We start from the raw sequence: 17899 nt of genomic DNA, 5'->3' as shown, positions 1-17899 counted from the left end.
GGGTCGCAGTTTGTCATGCCATCGTGATGATTGGTCCCCATGGCTGCTTGGCACAACGGTTGCGAACCACTGATCTAATGTACAACAATGCTGCCATCGTGTGGCTCGAAAGGGTGTTTCAAAAAGTGATGATCACTCTTAATTACTAAATTGCTTAGATTCAACACGAAAACAGATTCACAAATCATATGTATGCTTTGAACTCTGAAGCTGTAGAATTTATGAGGTTGTACAATAAAACAAGCACATTTTCTTCTTACATTGATTTTATTGGTATAGTATCTTTTCAGATAAAAGCAGATAAAGCATAATAGTCATTAAGAGTGTGAGGCTTTGGGGCTTGTGTCCAAAGCCACTTGAGAACTGTCTGAGGTGAGTCAACCATCCAGGGGAACCCCTCATCTGAAATGCTACATACGTTTCCATGTCATACCATGTTACAGTGGTGTCTACGAGGAGCCTGTAACATCCATGACAGAGTGAGTCTGAGGTAAGCTAGAGTTGGCTAGTGTTGTACTGAGCATTAGAACATCTACATAATGTACATAGAGTCAGGACTGTGTTTGCACAGTTGAGTCTGGAGCTCGTCTATACCTTGGCATAGCTTTGGCATTAAGAGGTAACATGGCAACACCCGCAAGGGCGCTTCACAAAGAAATCATGTGTTCATCTTATGAACTCTGTGGAAGTCACGCTCATGGCCTTGGGCCAAATGTAGTTGATCATAAGCAATACAGGGGAATACATAAAAGAAGATAAACTACAGTATTTATAATTCAAGTTTGACCAATCTATTTTTATACAGATCTAATTTAAAGAGAGCCTCCACAGAGGGGTGCTCTCTAGGTTATGTACAGTGCAAATAAGCGCTGATCCATTATAGTGAGTTCACTTTGAAATGCTTTAAGCTTTACAGTCAATCTTAAGAGCTTTTAAGCTTTAGCTTATTTTCACAACACCGACATAAGGTGCTTTACACTCTAGTCTAAAACACCTGGATTCTATCACATTGGTTTTAGCATTTTTAAGTAAGAAGTATCTGAGTTCATTAGTCTAGCTTTTCTGGCTTTGCCTAAAATAAAATCAAAGCTATTCACAAGCAGCCGAACACTGCGTTCAGTCATAAAATGATCAAATATTCTGAGGCTTGTTCTGCTGATACAAAGAGGTATAAATAAGATACTGTCTATCCCAGTTTGGTTAAACAAAAGTTCATGATATTAGAAGCACACGGTACATTGTATGATCCACTGTTACCTGAGATTGCAGTTGACCCTCAGGACTTGGGCAGATTTGACACTCGTTTGATCCTCTGAAAGAACCAATCAACTGGTCGAGTTATGAGTCACAGAAAATCCCAACACCACATATTCACACTATCCGTCATGATGATGTATCCCTTTGTCATCAAAGCACCTGACCTGCAGGCTCAGCAAACAGCCGCTGTGGAAAACTCAGGAAGCCATAAGAAAAGAAAAAAACAGCTTAAATGGGCGAGGTATCTTTACATAATCGTCCCACTAAGATTGTAGGCTGATTAATACCATCTTGAACTGCACTATATACCGATATAGAGATACATGTATACTGTATATTGCCGTAAATATAAGCAGGATTACTGTTGATAAATACGGGGGCCTCTTCACCATCAGAGGCACCTCAGCAAGCTTCAGCACCCGTCTCCCTTTGATTACAGGGTGTCACAGTGCACCCAAAAGGCTCATTGTGGCTGGACACATCTATAGTTTGCTTGTTACATTTGATTAAACATGATTGTGCCGATCCACCAGCTTTGGTCACTCTTCATCCACAGTCTCCCTTTTTGAGTCGTCGTCCTTCTGCTCCTGCAGCTGAGGGGTGGGGCTTGGCAGACATGACCCCTCTGTCACACTCAGGGCAGACTCCTGCTGGTCCCCCATCCTCTGGGTTGAGCCATCTTCCTATGGGACACAAATCACACACACACATTTTGTTAAGCTAACAGGTCTTAGGGAAGAACTCCTGTTGTGGTTGTTGTTTTGCATTTACGATAAACTAACACAAACACTGGAGCACTGGAGCGGTCTAATCTTAAGGGTTAAGAAGTTTTTAACATAAATAATAAACCCCACAGAAACATTTACAATTTAGTTCAATGTTTGCAAATACTACTAGATTACATACATATTTATAGCATTTGTGATTTGCCATGTGCAAATATTAAAAAGGGCAATTTTGATTGTATCTTGCAGGCCCGGCTGGAGCTGCACTGTGATACACCTGGGTGGTGTTGTTATATAGACTAAGCATTTGTCCTCCTGTCTGCAGTGAACAGATAACAGCTGGTCCAGCTTTAGGCAGCTGCCCCACTGACTCTGTGTAATTTATCCATTTGTGCTGTAGAAACTGTGGCTGCACTATCATCACCCACTAGACACAATTATGCAATTTACAACACAAACAGATGCTTCACTAAGTATTAACGGCCCGTTTCACACCAGTCATACATCATTTGGCTTTGATTTATAGAAGGACAAAACATCTAATTAATGAGTACTTAAAAACCTAGTGATGAGAGCAACCTACAATACTAACAACAATACTGATGCTACTTGGTGACATGCAGAAAGACTTTGGTCGCCAGAATATGGCCTGTGTAATGGACTGCAATCTCACTCTAACCAGACACAGTGGTAATGGTACACCAGCTCCATTATGAAACTAAAAACTCTCCACGGCCCTGTGATATTCCAGATAACAATGTGCTTGTCGAGTTTGTGTCGTCACTTACATGACTGACTTGCTCTATGAAGCGATGGTTCACCTGATCGGCAAACTCGTGCATCTCCACCTCCTCTCCGTTGGAATGGCAGCTGGGGCTTGGCACCTCGATTCCATGGCTTTCCAGAATGGCAGCTTCTAGTTGTATCAGAGAATACATAAATCAAATGATGTGATGATAAAAACTTTAAACCACAACAGTATATCACATTTAAAAGTGTTCACCGATATTAGCTCTCCTCTTCATCTCCTTTCTGCGGTTGGCAAACCAGTTGTAAACTTTCAGTGCAGTCACGCGCTCGAACTCTGACAGTTTACAGCCTGGGAATGGAAATAAAATGTAATTTATTCTTACAATAACACTGTCATTGTCGTGGCATTTCATTTTCATTGAACTAATATATAAAGCATTCCTCATTATATCTAGCATTTATTTTTATCTTCTACAAACATCAAAAGCGTCATCATCTTTGAAATGTAAAAAAACACTTTTTTTTTACCAAGAAGTTATTTATTATGATGTGACAAAAGAGAAAACTAAAAAGAAAACTCAGTTACTGCATATGAATAGTTCCGCATTCATCAAAGCTCATGCATCAATTTATTTGTGTTTGATTCAATAGGAGCTAGTTCATGATTTCAATAATAACAATAAGCTTTATTATGAAGAGTTTAGATGGATAACCTTCCACTTAGCTTGACTGGTTGGGTTTATCAATCAATCAATCAAGTTTTATATCTAAAGCGCTTTACACCAACCAACCAAAGTTGACAAACGGGCTGGACGCATTAAAAATACAATTTAAAAACAGACCATTATCACATTCACAAAAAAGTGTCACAGAACTATGTGTCAAACGCATTTCTAAACAGGTGAGTCTTTAGTTTTGCTTTGAACAGGGGCAGGTCTGTGATGGTTTTGGACCTGCCACAACAAAAGCATGATCACCCCACTGTTTGTAACGTGACCGGGGCACCTCGAGCAGGTGGTGTTAAGCAGAACGTAGGGCTCTGCTGGGCTGGTGAAGGGTCAGAGTCTCACATAAATATGCAGGTGCGAGGCCGTGGATGGAACTGAAGGCAAAAGTTTGCCCTGGATTCTGAAAAGGGCCGGGAGCCGATGCTGTGAGTAAAGGATAGGAGTGATATGGTCATGTTTGCAAGAGTTGGTGAAGAGCCGGGCAGCTGCATTTTCCACAAGCTGTAGTCTGTGTATGGAGGTCTGATTGTGTTCAATATACATTGTTATTATTATTATTATTATTATATACATTGTAGTAATCCTATCGTGAGCTGATGAATGCGTGAATAGTGTTTCCAAGTCAGAGCGGCTGAGGAAAGGCTTAACTTTTGCAAGGAGGCGAAGCTAGAAAAACTCGCCTTAACCACTGAGTCAATTTGCTTGCGGAGGTTCAGGTTTGTATCCAAATTTACACCTAGGTTTCTAATGACAACGTGGGGGATGAGAGACTGGAGAGTGGTGCTGAGTGGGTTTTGAGTCCCAAAAAGAATGAGTTCAGATTTGCCCTCATTTAAACACAAAACGTTCTGTGACAGCCAGAGCTTAATGTCATCCAGACACCTGTGGATGGACTGAGGTTTGTCTGAAACCGGGAGGTAGATTTGTAGATTGTCTGCATACATGTGAAAGGACACATTATGGCAAGAGATGATTGAACCCAGGGGCATCATGTAAAGTGAAAATAAAACCGGACCTAAAATGGAACCCTGTGGCACACCAGAGGACAGAAAGGCTGTGGAGGAGGGAAAGTCATTGATAACCACAGAAAAAAACTTGTCCGTTAGGTAGGACTTGAACCACTGCAGTGAGGTCCAGCATCACCAACAACACTGGTTTATGCAAATCTACAACTAGTTCTAATAGAGAAATGGGCTGTTTTGGATACTCGCCGCATTTATAGGCAGACTAAATCCTACACAGACTAACCCTAACTCACCTTGCGAGTTGCATTGTCCGTACCTGGTTTCTGGATGACCGAATTACATGCGCTGGCGATCTCCTCGCGCTTGGCCTCGTCTGGGTACTGGTTCTCGATGAAGAAACTGGAAGGAAAAACATCCCAAAGCTGTGCATTACACGGCATCACACTGCAAAGAAACTGATCAGCACAGTGCACTAATTTAGGAGATAATCTTTACAGCCTTATTTTACTTATAACTTTCAAAAGTTCCGAGGAGACATGATTTCATTTATAAGTTGGAAGCCAGATTAAGAAGTGTATAGAAGAGTTGGTGGATTAGCAAATTTAAGTAGATTGTGCCAATAAGTTTTAAGTAGGAAGGACAATGCTTAATCCAGGTGAAATGCAGCCATTTTTTATTTATTTTTTGCTTGCGTCCTGCTTTGGAACATCTCTTGGGGCTAAAAAAGGCGGATTATCTCGCATTACAAAACACGGCGGGATCAATTTCTCTGAGCCTCGTCACCCTCTGCGGCGTCCTCTCCTGTCCACGGCATCTTAACCTCCACCGTTCTTGTCCTTGGGCCTAAACTAGCTCGCAAGGATCGGCACTGCAGAGGAGTTGCGTAATCCGGAGAGAGCTGGAGAGTGTTGTCGTCTGCAGCCCTTATTATTGTGAGTGCTCCTTGTACTTACAGCAGGCGTGTAATAGAGAAATCAATTGGACACAGAGGGGAAGGAGCTGTACAGGAATGTCTGCCTCTCTACTTTTCTGCATTCTCCCGGGGCGGCTCTCGCCTCTGTCTGGCACAAATAGTGTGGTACGGGCAAACACACGGCACTCTGTAATTACCTTTACACTCCACAGCTACAGCTTTAAATAACTGGGGAAAAGATTAAAGGACACTGCACCTGGGACGCTTATTAAAACTGACACCGGCATGTTTTATGGAGCTTGGCTGCTCCGACTAAAAGCCTTCATTTTAATACTGTAAGAAGGACCACATAACAGAATCCTGATTTCCAGCAGCTGATTTTTCTGGATATCCAATATAAATTAACAATGTACATCATAGGGTTTACAGAAGTGTAAACATCTCTCTACAATCAGCAAAAAGGCTATTAAATTAACTAATCCGTAACTGTCCAAAAGCATTCTGAACATCCCGATTCTTCACAGGGTCACACCTTTCAGACGGTTTCACCAGCACTTTAATACAATATCAACTAGCCTGCATTAGACATACCTCTCCATGATGGATTGGCACTCTTTCCTCCAGGTGAACCGGCTTCCTCTGCGCAACCTCAAGGGGCCGCCCACTATCCCTGTCCTGTCACCAGACACGATGCCCGTCCTCCACTCGGGCTCCTCTTTCACCATAGAGCGCATGGACAACGTGGCCCCTAAAACAAACACATGAAGCCTTATCAATATCTGGATAAGAAAATAAATCTGTGTCTTTCACTGACTGGTCCTCCCTGATACACACTAATTTATGAAGATTGGTGCAAATGCAACCTGGCTATTTTGGGGCATGTTTCACCTAATTTACAAGTTGAAGTTTTAGGGCCCCAAATCTGATATGTAAATGAGACAATGCAGCGCAGTTTGGTTCACTTTTGCACGTGCTACTTGTTTTGCGCATGAGCAAATGCCTGGTAATCAATCAACCCCCTTAGTCTTAAAAATAGTTTTAGAAACTTCCTTACTTGGGAGAGGTTCACGGACACTCATCTAGTACATTTAAAAAAGCATGGTGTGAATAGTTATACATAGTTATGATCGTTGAGTGTGATCATGCTGAGCAGAGGTCGGTAGAGTAGCCAAAATATTTACTCAAGACTCAAGAGAAATATTTCTAGTTTTGTTTTAATCTCAAAAACAAAACTTAAAATAATGCAAAAATCCTTGATATTTTCAAATAATACAGCTTGGGAATGTATATTTTTATATGTAAGATAAAGCTTTTGGGTGTAAAGTATAACCAAATATGTTCCTGATACTTTACATTACTCAAGTACAAGTCGAAGAACCGTATGATAAAACTACTCCAGGATGTACAGTTACTCAAGTGCCTGTACTCGGTAAATGTAGCTCCCGCCTCTGACGCTGTTACCTGTCTGGGCCTGTGAGGCAGCAGCGGCGGCGGCGGCGGTGTACCAGGGCAGCAGGTGCATCAGCAGCTCCCTCTGCCTGCTCCACACGGGGTTGGAGTTGGGGTTGAGGGTAGTGTTAGGGTTGGGGAGGAGCTGGGGGGTGCTGATACTTGCCCCGTCTCTGTCCCCTCCCCTGCCCCGGGCCACGGGGCTCACGCTGTGCTGGTTTTCACTCCACCTCAGGCCTTTCGATCAGGACAAAACCAACAGTCAGGCATTGGGCTTTTGAAGTTTATATACCAAATGAAATAAATTGAATAGAGCCAAGTCCTATTGACCCACCGATAAGCTCGACTTGGTGCATTGCATCCTGTCAGTTTGCCGAAATGTTTAGACATTAATAACTGTTTGAGGAAGGTCAAGAGGAGCTGAGATTGAAAGCAAAGCATGTGTCCGCTTTGGATTGCAAGGAGACGATTGTTGTTAGTATTACAGTCAATAGCCTGATTGTTAGCCATGTAGGAATGAAAACCAGCACAAGAGGACCTCCAGCTTTAGATATTGCTGATGCCACTGGAAGCTAGCAAAAAGCATGTGGGTGCAAGGCCAAAAAACAAAGAGAACGGCAGGTGGTTCAACGGCAGATTTGAACAGGTATTGATCTATGTCAAATCTAACTATATCTTTTATAAATACAAACCATTTTTAGGTATTTTTTCATCAATAAAACCACACGCAACAAAACATATGCTTATGTTTTCTTCAATTCATCGTTACACATCTAACTGGCTTTAACCTACATGCCTGTATCCTTGATATCAGCACAACCCATAATGTTACTGAAGCCAGCACAGTCTAACCACATCCACCTGCTAATTTCAGGCCCAAAACCAGAAGCCTTAAATCTATTGATTCAATCTATTGATTCACATCACCAGTGATGGCCAAGCCTTTATCATGCTTTCTTCCTTTGAAATGATAGATTCCTCCCCGAGTCCTTTCCTGACCTCTGTCCACATGATCGGATGAAGTAAGCACAGTGAGTGGGGCGGGGGAGAGGTTTACCATGCGGGAGATGAAGATAAAAACAGAGGTGCAAATGCGAGGCGGTAGGGTTGCAAGCCAGTGGTTCACGTTTGACAGAAAACATCAGCTTTGTTCAGATCTATCTTTAACCTCACATTCAACCTTGTGCTCTTAATGCGTTTTCCACTGTGATTACTCTGCCTCATGCCTCCGGTACCATTCATCAGGCCTGTTATCTGATCTTGCTCTGGCTGTGTAGAGACAGGCTGCTCTCACCTGGGTTGTTCCTCTCCAGCAGGTACCAGCGGTAGAAGGCTCTGCGCTTGGAGTCGCTCATCTCCAGACCCTGCTGTAGAAGCCACTGGGAGATGTAACTCTGACTTATTCCTGTTAATAAAGAAAGCAGATTTGTATTCTTTGTAATTCAATTTATCCACTATCAGTAAACTGTAAAGAAAGATTTTTTTGAGGGACCATTAGAAAATAATTGTATTGATTTAAGTTTAATGTTTTTTTTTTTAAAGGACCTTAGACTCAGAGCCAATTTTTCTCCAGGGATAAACGTGCATAGGGAATCATATCAATCATAGGGAAATATAGGCTTACATACAATGGATGAATTTGTATTGTTATACAATTTATATCAATCAAATCTACTACTTGTATAGTCATACAAGGCTGCTTTTCTACTGACCATAATGGGACACAAAAGTTGCAGTAATAACAAAAGGGTGTGGTGTGCTACTGATTAAAAATGTTTCTTCCTACTTGTAGTATCTATCAAAAAGAAAAGAAACAAAAAACACAACAGACAAGTGTTCTATGCATTGGCGGCGCTAACTTTTGCTGTATTTGCAATAAAATGTGTGCACATGGCAAGTGTGTCACTTTGACATTCAGTATAAATATGATTTACTGTATCCACTGAAAAATGCAACGGTTCGTTATGAGAATGAGGCAAATTAGATTGTGGAGGCTTGTACCAAACACTGCAGTGATATGAATAGAATACTACTGTATAGTCTCTCTGAAACAAAAGAACACAATTTTCAGCCATAGTCACATCAGCCACTATAGAGTACACTACAGTGTAGGCATTGTAGCATAGTTTGCTTTGGACCAAACCAAAATGACTACCATTTCGGTCAGTATTTGTTTGACTTGAGAACATTTGCTTTCAGTTGATGCTTTTTGGGTTAATGACAGTCCTTGATTTGTTAACATGTGATGATCATCGCTTATTCATTTCAGTGCATACTTATAAAACTGTACTCACCAGTCACTTGTCCTACTATTGCCTGAGAGATTCTGCGGTTGTTGAGGAAGGCTTTGATTTCCTCCTTCACCAGGTTGCTGTCCCTTCTGTAAAACAAGTGCACCAGGCTTGTCAGAAGACTCCATTACGGTGTAGTTACAATCCCCCTCTCTGCTCTCTGCCGCCTTGCGTGTCCCTGCCTGTCCCTAAACTCTCGACCTGAATTAACTCGATTACAATTCTGGAGCAGCCGCTCAGGACGTTTACCATCATTAGCCGCTGTTCTAAAAGTCTCATTTTCTCAGTAGCACATCTAGTGCCGCCGAGTCATCCTTACCTCATGTACTCCTCCACTTTCTCCTCGAGGTCCCAGTCGTCCTCTCCCACCACGTCGTAGCTGAATGACCTTTGAACTGCCACCGCTGGGGGGTACAGCGGTGGGGGTGAAGCCTCGTAACTGTTGCTGGGAGACAATGCCGCTCCGTCAAGCCCAGAGGTTTGCGTGGTAGCCGAGGCCAATGACAGCGAGGACGCGGAGGAGGATGAAGACGTGTTATGGGCGCCGTTGTTGTTGTTGCTGTTGTTTTGGGAGGGGGCGGAGTTAGCGTCACAGTGGGCGGGGCGAGTGTCGGGATCCAGGCGCTCCAGAGACTCCAGGGCGTGGATGATCTGCGGTTTGGTCATCCCGGACAGACGGAGGCGCTGCAGCAGGTCGATCTGTTCGATGGTGTAGCGCGGCTCGCCTTCACAGCATTCCATTCTGGGATCTGGGAATAGAAAATAGGAACTTCAAAGTGGTCTGTGCAGTCATGGGGGACTTTGTTTTTGTTGCTTCTAACTAAAAAACCTCCAGTAATGCATTAATTTGTCCTACATATAACTTTCCACATTATTATTATTACTTGGAGCATTTATTTGCCAAGTTAGACTTTTCTCTACTTCAAGAAACTGTTACACAACTATTTAGTTTCTTTTTGAACTTGTTTGTATCAGCTCCCACGTTTACATAACACAGAAAGGTTCTCACGCCTATACAGGGGCTGTTTTAGAATGATTCTGATGAGGCGATCTTGGGCTTGTCAACATAATAATGCCATGATAGTTCTTGTCTAGACTTAAAAGAAACTGAATGGCACATACTGACCAATACATTAATACAATACTAATTCATAAATAAAGATGCAAGTATGGATTAAATTCCCACAGTCAGACTTTTTCATCTTGAAGATGCTCTGAAAGCCGAGGCTATTGGATATTATTTACGGTTAGGCTATGTGTTAATAAAAGAGGTTTATGGAACTGGCTGCATTCTCCTCTGTAGAAGTTCATTTGAAATCCTGGCACCTATTCAAACGCTTGGCACAAACTGTAACCTTGCTTGATTTGTCCAGGGTGAAATACGGAGCGATGACACTGGCATATTAAAACTAAAACTTCCAGGCAATCTCATACTTACCTGCCCATTTGTCTAATTAAGCTAGAATCTGATTAAAAAGTGTCATGTCATGTGTTTTTTTTTTTAAGGTCAGTAAGTTGAAGATCTCCCAGGCTTATATTAAGATAACTGCTAGGCCTATACTTCACCCCAGGACTCTGCATAATTGACAGCTCAAGTAGCTGAAATACATAATAGCATCCAAAATAATCTAGAACTCGTTGGAATCCAAACAAAAGTATCCTTGACTCTTGTAATAACGCATGTGAACGCAGAGTCCCATCCAGTTACCTGCGGGAGGGGGTGACACGGAGAGGCGGCCCGGGAGTGGCTCGGTGCGTGGGGTCGCAACGGGGACACTCCACTGTCGCATGGCTCAGCGGAGCGCGTCTCTCCAGACCTGCGTGGGAAAAGACACACAGCACTCAGCGGCAGTGGCCTGTGGTTCAGACACCGTCCCGTAGCATCCCCACAGGCACAAAGTTGCGGCACAAGCCCAGTAACAGCCTGTACGGGATCGGCTAAAAGCGCAACTCTGGCTGCAGCTGCTGAGCTGGGAAGGATTTGTCAAGTTATCCACAACAAGGCTGAGACGGAAATGCTGGACCACGATAGAGCAGCCACTGGTTCACAGAGAAAACAACATGACACATTCGCTATGACCTCTGTGTTTTTCAGACCAATACGAACACACGTGAACTACAAGATGTCATTGCTACTTTGACTGCATTTGTTATCGACTGTTCACAAAGGGCAAATTTTACAAAGGGACAAGACTTTTATTTTTAAGGTTTTGTCAGTTTCCGATTTCCGATGTGCTGTTCTGACTTTTTGTTTAGACTGGTGTTGGCTAATATCTAAACTTCTACATCATGCAGTGGACGGTGCTCTGATGTGCCCGTGTTTGGATGGGTTTGTCACAGATGGCGTGCACAATGTTAGCGATGGCATGCTGCATTACTGAAAGACTGTAAGGACAGCGCCATTATGCTAACTTCTTAGCCCGGAGGATGCATGGGTGGATGGCGCTAGCAACGCAGCTAATAGCAATGTCCCATCGCGGAGGTCTTACCTCCAGTAGATGAGGAGAGAAAGCCGCAGCCAGCTGTGGACAGATGAGGCCAATAACTGCGGGTAAGTATACTGTGTGCTTAAAGTTCTCCCCTCAAGAGCAGAGTTTGGAGCGCACACAAGCTGAACTGTACAGGGTCATGTTGTCTTTGAGCTATGCAGAGGGGAAATACAGTATGCAAATGTGGGGAGTCTGTTTCAATTTATGACCCCTCACCCGACACCACTGTAATCGTAGACATTGTAATAATCACAACTTCCGGTTACAGTACAGCCACTGTATGTCGCTGCAAACAAGAGACTACGCAAAAATCCTGATTAAATAAGACATATGCTTTGGTAGATCCATGGACAAACCTCCAAGAACGTGTTTGCCGTCTTCTTGACACTGTACCCAACATCACTGTGACAAATAAAATGTACAAAAATATTGTTTGGACAATCGTGTTTTACTTTGACACGCACAGGAAGTGGCCCATGTAATCAATCACACTTGACATTGCAGCACGTACAGTACCAAAAGTGGGCGTACAGTGTCTGGCTTTACATTCTATGGTCTGGCTTGAATGTGCTGGAAAGAACTGTTCATCCAAATCTACCCTGCAGAGAAAAACAAAAACAAAAAACAATTTGGACCATGTGTAAATATGAAGAAATTTCGAAATAATGTCTTATAATTCAAGTTGCTGTAGCCTACTTTTATGTTTGCAAACTCTGAAAGTTGCAGTGTTTGTACTTAAAAGTTTACAAGCACTTGTTTGAGTCTATTATTTTTCAGAATACCTTGGAATTATATAGACTCAAACCTGATGTTTCCTCAAGTAGCTTAAATAAAGTAAATCAATTCAAATTCAGTATCTCATTAGCTCTGCTGGCAGAAAAAAAAAGTTCATGCATTCCATGGTCCCGTCTCACAAACAAAACTACACTAAAATCCAGTCACTTTACAAACAATAGCCTACAACTACTCTATGAAAGAAAAAAACATTCAGGTGTCATCACGATACTAATATTCTACAAAAGCACTAAGTCAGTTTTGTCAACGTCAGAAACACCATACTCTCACAGAGGGGCAGCTCGAGGGGATGATTGCTTAGTTCCTCTGAGAAAAAGTGCATTAAGTCAGACTGCCTTTATTAGTAAGAGCCGCCAAAGACTGAACTCCATCTCTCTAGCATCAGAGACCTGTCCACATATACATTGTTCAAAAAATAATCATTAATATAGTTCCCCTGCCCGTGCATGTTGCTTTTTTTAATCTGAATAATGCTTGACTCGTATTGTTTGCACTGATTGTAGATGTGTAACTGCCTTTATTGTAGCGATTGTGTCTTACCTTGTATATATATTAGCTTTATGGAGACTATTACATCTGTACAGTGACTTCAGATGGAAAAAATAGCCTTTCGGCTAATTCCCGTGCACTTACAGAATTGTTTTTTAATGGCAAACATTTTTAATAAATACGCTTAAAGATGGATGTGAATTTGCAATCATTAGTTGTGATCCAAACTCATTCTTAACATTCCTTGCGCATTTCTCTCTTCCAAACTCTTCACAGGCATTAGAATCACATTTCACAATTGGGGCATTGCTGTCGCAGTATTGTGAACAACAACTTACCTATTAGTTAATGGCAGATGACTTTAAACAAATGCACAGTGCACAAAGTTTTCTTTTTCTCCCCACAAATGTCTGATTTTGCCGCATACTGATATTGCTATATTCTACTACTAGAAAAAGAATGTTTAGGGCCTATTTCTTCTCACACATTTGTTTGTAAGTAATCCATTAAAACAAATGTAAACATTGATAAACCTAAAATCTCTTTTGTTGTTGTTTTACAGTACTTTCTCCGAGCTGACTACTTATCCGTTTTACATGTTTGTCTTCTGTGATTACACTTGTCAGGATAATGGAATGTTTGCATAGCCTATCGCAGTACCACCCCTTTAACTTCAAGTGGCGAGAGAGAGCAGGAATAATAAGTGTGGTGAGGCTGGAGGTGTGTTTAAGCTACTACTTCTACTTCAGTTCTACTCAATTATCAGTTGCTTTCTCCGATACCAGTTGATCACAATGAACTGGGGCTTCCTCGAGGGTCTCCTCAGCGGGGTCAACAAGTACTCCACCGCTTTTGGGCGAATCTGGCTGGCTATTGTCTTCATTTTCAGGCTGCTGGTGTTCCTGGTGGCCTGTGAGAAGGTATGGGGAGACGAGCAGAAGGACTTTGACTGCAACACGCGCCAGCCCGGGTGTCACAACGTCTGCTACGACCACTACTTCCCCGTCTCCCACACCCGACTCTGGGCCCTGCAGCTGATCTTCGTGACCTGTCCGTCCCTCATGGTGACCCTCCATGTGAGCTACAGAGAGGAGAGAGAGCGCAAACACAAGCTGAAGCACGGAGAAGACTGCGCCCCTCTGTATGATAACACCGGGAAGAAGCGAGGGGGCCTGTGGTGGACCTACTTCTTGAGCCTGCTGTTTAAGATCACGGTGGATAGCGTTTTCACATATTTGGTGTTCTCCATCTACCAGGCTACATTTTTTCCACCACTAGTCAAGTGCAGTGAAGATCCCTGTCCCAATGAAGTGGACTGCTACATTGCCAGGTATCTGCATTTTGACATGGTGCTGCTCATGTACAGTATATCATCGCAATATTTGAAAGAAGAAACACATCTATTAATTTCTGTTTGTCCTTTATTTCTCAGGCCTACAGAGAAGAGGATCTTCTTAATCTTCATGGTGGTCACCAGTCTGGTGTGCATTCTCGTCACTCTGCTGGAAGTCCTGTATCTGTGTGGAAAGAGGGTGACGGAGTGCTGTAAAGGTCGGCATCAGTCCAGGGGGGAGACCTTTATGATGCCCAGGATACCTCTGACAGAGAAGCAGGGCTCTATGTACAAAGGACCACTCATGGACAAAGTGGACAATGGAGAAGTGATCAAAGAGTCCTCAGCATCAGCACCTGCGTATAGCGTTGCTGTCTCTTGAGACAGTCAGAGCAGCTGCAAAGTGTTTAGATTTGAACTGATGTTTTAAACAGATGTTTTATGTATTGAAATATCAACCTGTGGACAATCGTACGCTCACTTACATAAAGGAGTTATACTTCTGGTGTACAGTATACTTTGTGGATGTTACTTTCAGACATTTAGAATATTCTGATATAAAGCCTGGCTACAAATTTTTAATATATTGCAGCTGTGATATATTAATAAAGACCCTTTCTCTCAAACTTTCTTTCACTTTTGCTTTTTTTGCTAATCAATTGGCTAATAATGAGGTGAACATACTTTTGCCCTCCACACACAGGGAGAAAGATCGTACGCTATTGCAGGGTCCTTTTCTTTGTGTTTATCCACTCTCTTTATACCTCAATCATTCAGAATCAAATGATGTGTGAGAATTAACTCTATTTATACAACATAACAATATATAGTGATAAACAAAACAGACCTGACACATGCACCCCAGAGGGGAATGTAAGGTGGGTGTCATGGCCCCAGAGAGGAGCCTTTTTTTAGTGTTAGAGGAAACTGTTGTTACTTTTTTTTTAAATGTAGTTGTTGTTACATCTGTAATGCAACACTGTAATGACATTTGGCGGTCTTATTTCTCTTTAACTTTTGTGAAGCCCTTGGTCACACCGAAACGCATCCGGTACAACTAAAAATCTGTAGAACAATATGCTCAATATTGACATTTTGATAAAACACCACTCCTGAGTTTCAGTCTACCTAAGGCATGTTGATTTGAAGCGTATCAGCATTACTGGGCAGTGGCTCTTTCATAAAAGTATTAGTGCTGTCTCAGTATTAAGTCTACATCTGATTAAAGGTGATAGCATTGATGTCTGACCAAATAAAAGTTAGGTGGTGGCCGATTCAGTCTTTCTAATCTCGAAATCACAGTTGCCTAATTAGACTAATAGCATTTTTCTGGACAAAGTCAAAGGACGGAAAGGTCAACCAAGCCGTGCAGTTTTACATAATATACTTTGATACTTAAAGCTTAAAATAAGAGAAGTCTGCGGCAGTAGCAGTGGACAGGGAAGTTTTTAAGTATTTTCTTTAATCATTGGCAAGTGCAAGGGTATGGCTGCATTGGGTGTTGGACATTAGGGAATTCTGAACGGCTGCCAACAGTGGCCACTCCTCCAGGTTATGGTCAACAGTAGCTTTCTGTACACAGTTCATTCAGGACCACACTGTAAAGTGAGGGGAGCAACTTTTTTCTTCAAGATCATCACGTTTCAGGTAATTATTTGAATCATCTTTTTGATAATTGTAATTTTAGTTATTGTTGCTTTTTCACAGTTTAGCATCTGTACTACTGGCAAAGCACAAAGCACTTAACAGGGGACAATTTACTTTCACTCCATACGTGTGGTGGTAAGCTATTTTCATCTTCTCTTTGCGTAGACTGACAGAAGAGCAGCTGCAACTGACCATTCATTCTATCAAACCTCATCATTCACTTGAGCCTGTTGTATATGTTTTTAGTGGCAGGGGAAACAGAACATGCAAACTCCACACAGAAAAGTCCCATCTGGCCCAGGGATCGAACCAGAACCTTCTTGCTGTGGAACATTAGCACTAACCTCTTCGCCACCATGCACAGTGGACTCACTAATATATATACTTTTTTTAATCCAACAACTTTTGTGTGTAGCAGCTAAGAAACTGAATCCAGTACAGTAGATGACCGTATTTTAATTGACGACACCCAAACACAAACCGATGCCTTGTTATCTTGAACAAAAATGTGCTATAGTTAAAGTTGACTCATCCTTCAATGTCTTTGGACGCGTGACTTCAGGGAAGCAGCTCGATCTTGACTGAGCAGGGTCTTGGTCAAGTTTACCCAACAAGATAAAACTGTGCACTAATGGGAACCCCACACATATAAATTTTAAAGGCCATGTACCCATTTTTTTTTTTTTTTTTTAATATAGTAATACTGAATGTTCTCTGTGTTCCTTTTAGGACATCAGAAAAGTGTATCACCTAAATGGATTGGAAATTTCTTGAAGGTCTCCTCAGCGGAGTCAACAAGTACTCCACAGCTTTCGGGCGCATATGGCTGTCGGTGGTGTTCGTCTTCCGTGTGCTGGTCTTTGTGGTGGCTGCGGAAAGAGTTTGGAGCGATGACCAGGGCCATTTTGACTGTAATACACGGCAGCCCGGTTGCACCAACATCTGCTACGACTACTACTTCCCCATCTCCCATATCCGTCTATGGGCCCTCCAGCTCATTTTCGTCACCTGCCCCACCTTCATGGTGGTACTCCACGTGGCGTACCGAGAGGACCGGGAACGCAAATACAAAGCCAAGCACGGAGAGAATACACGCCTTTACGCCAACACTGGACAAAAGCACGGTGGCCTGTGGTGGACATACTTGATGAGTTTGTTCATGAAGACGGCTTTTGAGGTCGCGTTCCTCTACACGCTTCACTATATCTACGACAGCTTTACGTTGCCCCGGAAGGTCCAATGTGACGTCAGCCCGTGTCCAAACCTGGTCAACTGTTATATTTCTAGACCGACAGAGAAAACGGTGTTCACGTATTTTATGGTGGGCGCTTCTGTAGTGTGTATCATTCTGAACATCTGTGAGATTTTCTACCTGATCGCGGCACGGGTCGTGACCATGAAGCAACGAGGAATTGCCCACACAAAAAGGTGCAACAAGATAATAGATTAAGGGCGTGATCAGACGGGGAAGCCTGAAAATTTAAATCGGTATCTATTGACTTTTTGTTGTTCCTTTGTTTACCTATTCAAACAGTTGGGACTTTGAGTTTGTGTTTTATTAAAAAAGTGATTTTCATTGTGCATCTGTGTAGACAGTTTTCTCATGTAGCCAAACAAAGCAACAAATAAAATTCCTAACCTCCCAAAAATTCAGGTGCAGTTCTTCTTTAAAGCTTTTTTTTTTTTTTTTTTTTCATGTACTCACTGTGGCCTATACAATGGTTCCCAACCTGGAAGACACCTTGAATTGTAGGGAGTGGGGAGCTCTGATCCTGTCAGAGGGTCAGGCCATAATAGATACAGTGGGGGGAAAAAAAGTATTTGGCCAAAATCCAATACAATGTCTATGTGAAACTGACCAAATACTTTTTTTCCCCACTGTATTTGAGCAAATTAAATTGTAAAACATTATCATGACTAAGAGAGAACTACATACACACAAGCATTCCAAATTGTTTTTGTTTGATTGAAATAAATGCTGAATTGGCCAATATTGGAAGGGCCCTCTTAAACCCCACCTTAACTGAGCATATTTTCTCCAGTTTGTCCATCCATTATGGCTCCTCTT

At 42.3% G+C, this 17899-nt stretch overlaps 3 protein-coding genes across 7 annotated transcripts; 2 read left to right on the top strand and 1 right to left on the bottom strand.

Annotated features, from left to right (window-relative positions):
- Nucleotides 1-242: 242 nt before the first annotated feature.
- Nucleotides 243-12154, bottom strand: LOC306974353 (homeobox-containing protein 1). 4 transcript variants are annotated; one of them, XM_079571544.1, is made up of 11 exons: nt 11568-12154; nt 10787-10895; nt 9398-9827; nt 9082-9167; nt 8082-8192; nt 6800-7024; nt 5930-6086; nt 4742-4824; nt 2986-3081; nt 2771-2898; nt 243-1940 (listed from the first exon to the last, which is right to left on the bottom strand). In XM_079571544.1, the coding sequence occupies exons 2-11, from the start codon at nt 10866-10868 to the stop codon at nt 1797-1799; spliced, it is 1542 nt and encodes a 513-aa protein (XP_079427670.1). In that variant the 5' UTR covers nt 10869-10895; nt 11568-12154; the 3' UTR covers nt 243-1796. The 4 variants fall into 4 exon arrangements, with proteins under 4 accessions (XP_079427670.1, XP_079427672.1, XP_079427671.1 ...); XM_079571546.1 differs by having other exon boundaries at nt 2771-2895; XM_079571545.1 differs by lacking the exon at nt 11568-12154 and having other exon boundaries at nt 10787-11038.
- LOC306974354 (gap junction beta-4 protein-like) lies at nt 11204-14616 on the top strand. Of its 2 annotated transcripts, XM_079571549.1 has the most exons (3): nt 11204-11629; nt 13741-14181; nt 14284-14616. In XM_079571549.1, exons 1-3 carry the CDS (start codon nt 11577-11579, stop codon nt 14564-14566), a joined length of 777 nt encoding a protein of 258 aa, XP_079427675.1. In that variant the 5' UTR covers nt 11204-11576; the 3' UTR covers nt 14567-14616. The 2 variants fall into 2 exon arrangements, with proteins under 2 accessions (XP_079427675.1, XP_079427674.1); XM_079571548.1 differs by lacking the exon at nt 11204-11629 and having other exon boundaries at nt 13399-14181.
- Nucleotides 14617-16585: 1969 nt separating this feature from the next.
- LOC306974355 (gap junction beta-3 protein-like) lies at nt 16586-17281 on the top strand (the record flags this gene model as incomplete). The annotated part of the gene is made up of 1 exon (XM_079571550.1): nt 16586-17281. One exon carries the CDS (start codon nt 16586-16588, stop codon nt 17279-17281), a length of 696 nt encoding a protein of 231 aa, XP_079427676.1.
- Nucleotides 17282-17899: the final 618 nt, after the last annotated feature.

The sequence above is a fragment of the Gobius niger genome (genome assembly GCF_951799975.1).
Source record: "Gobius niger genome assembly, chromosome: 14".
Lineage (NCBI taxonomy): Eukaryota > Metazoa > Chordata > Actinopteri > Gobiiformes > Gobiidae > Gobius > Gobius niger.
This window is presented reverse-complemented; position numbering and strand designations above follow the sequence as displayed.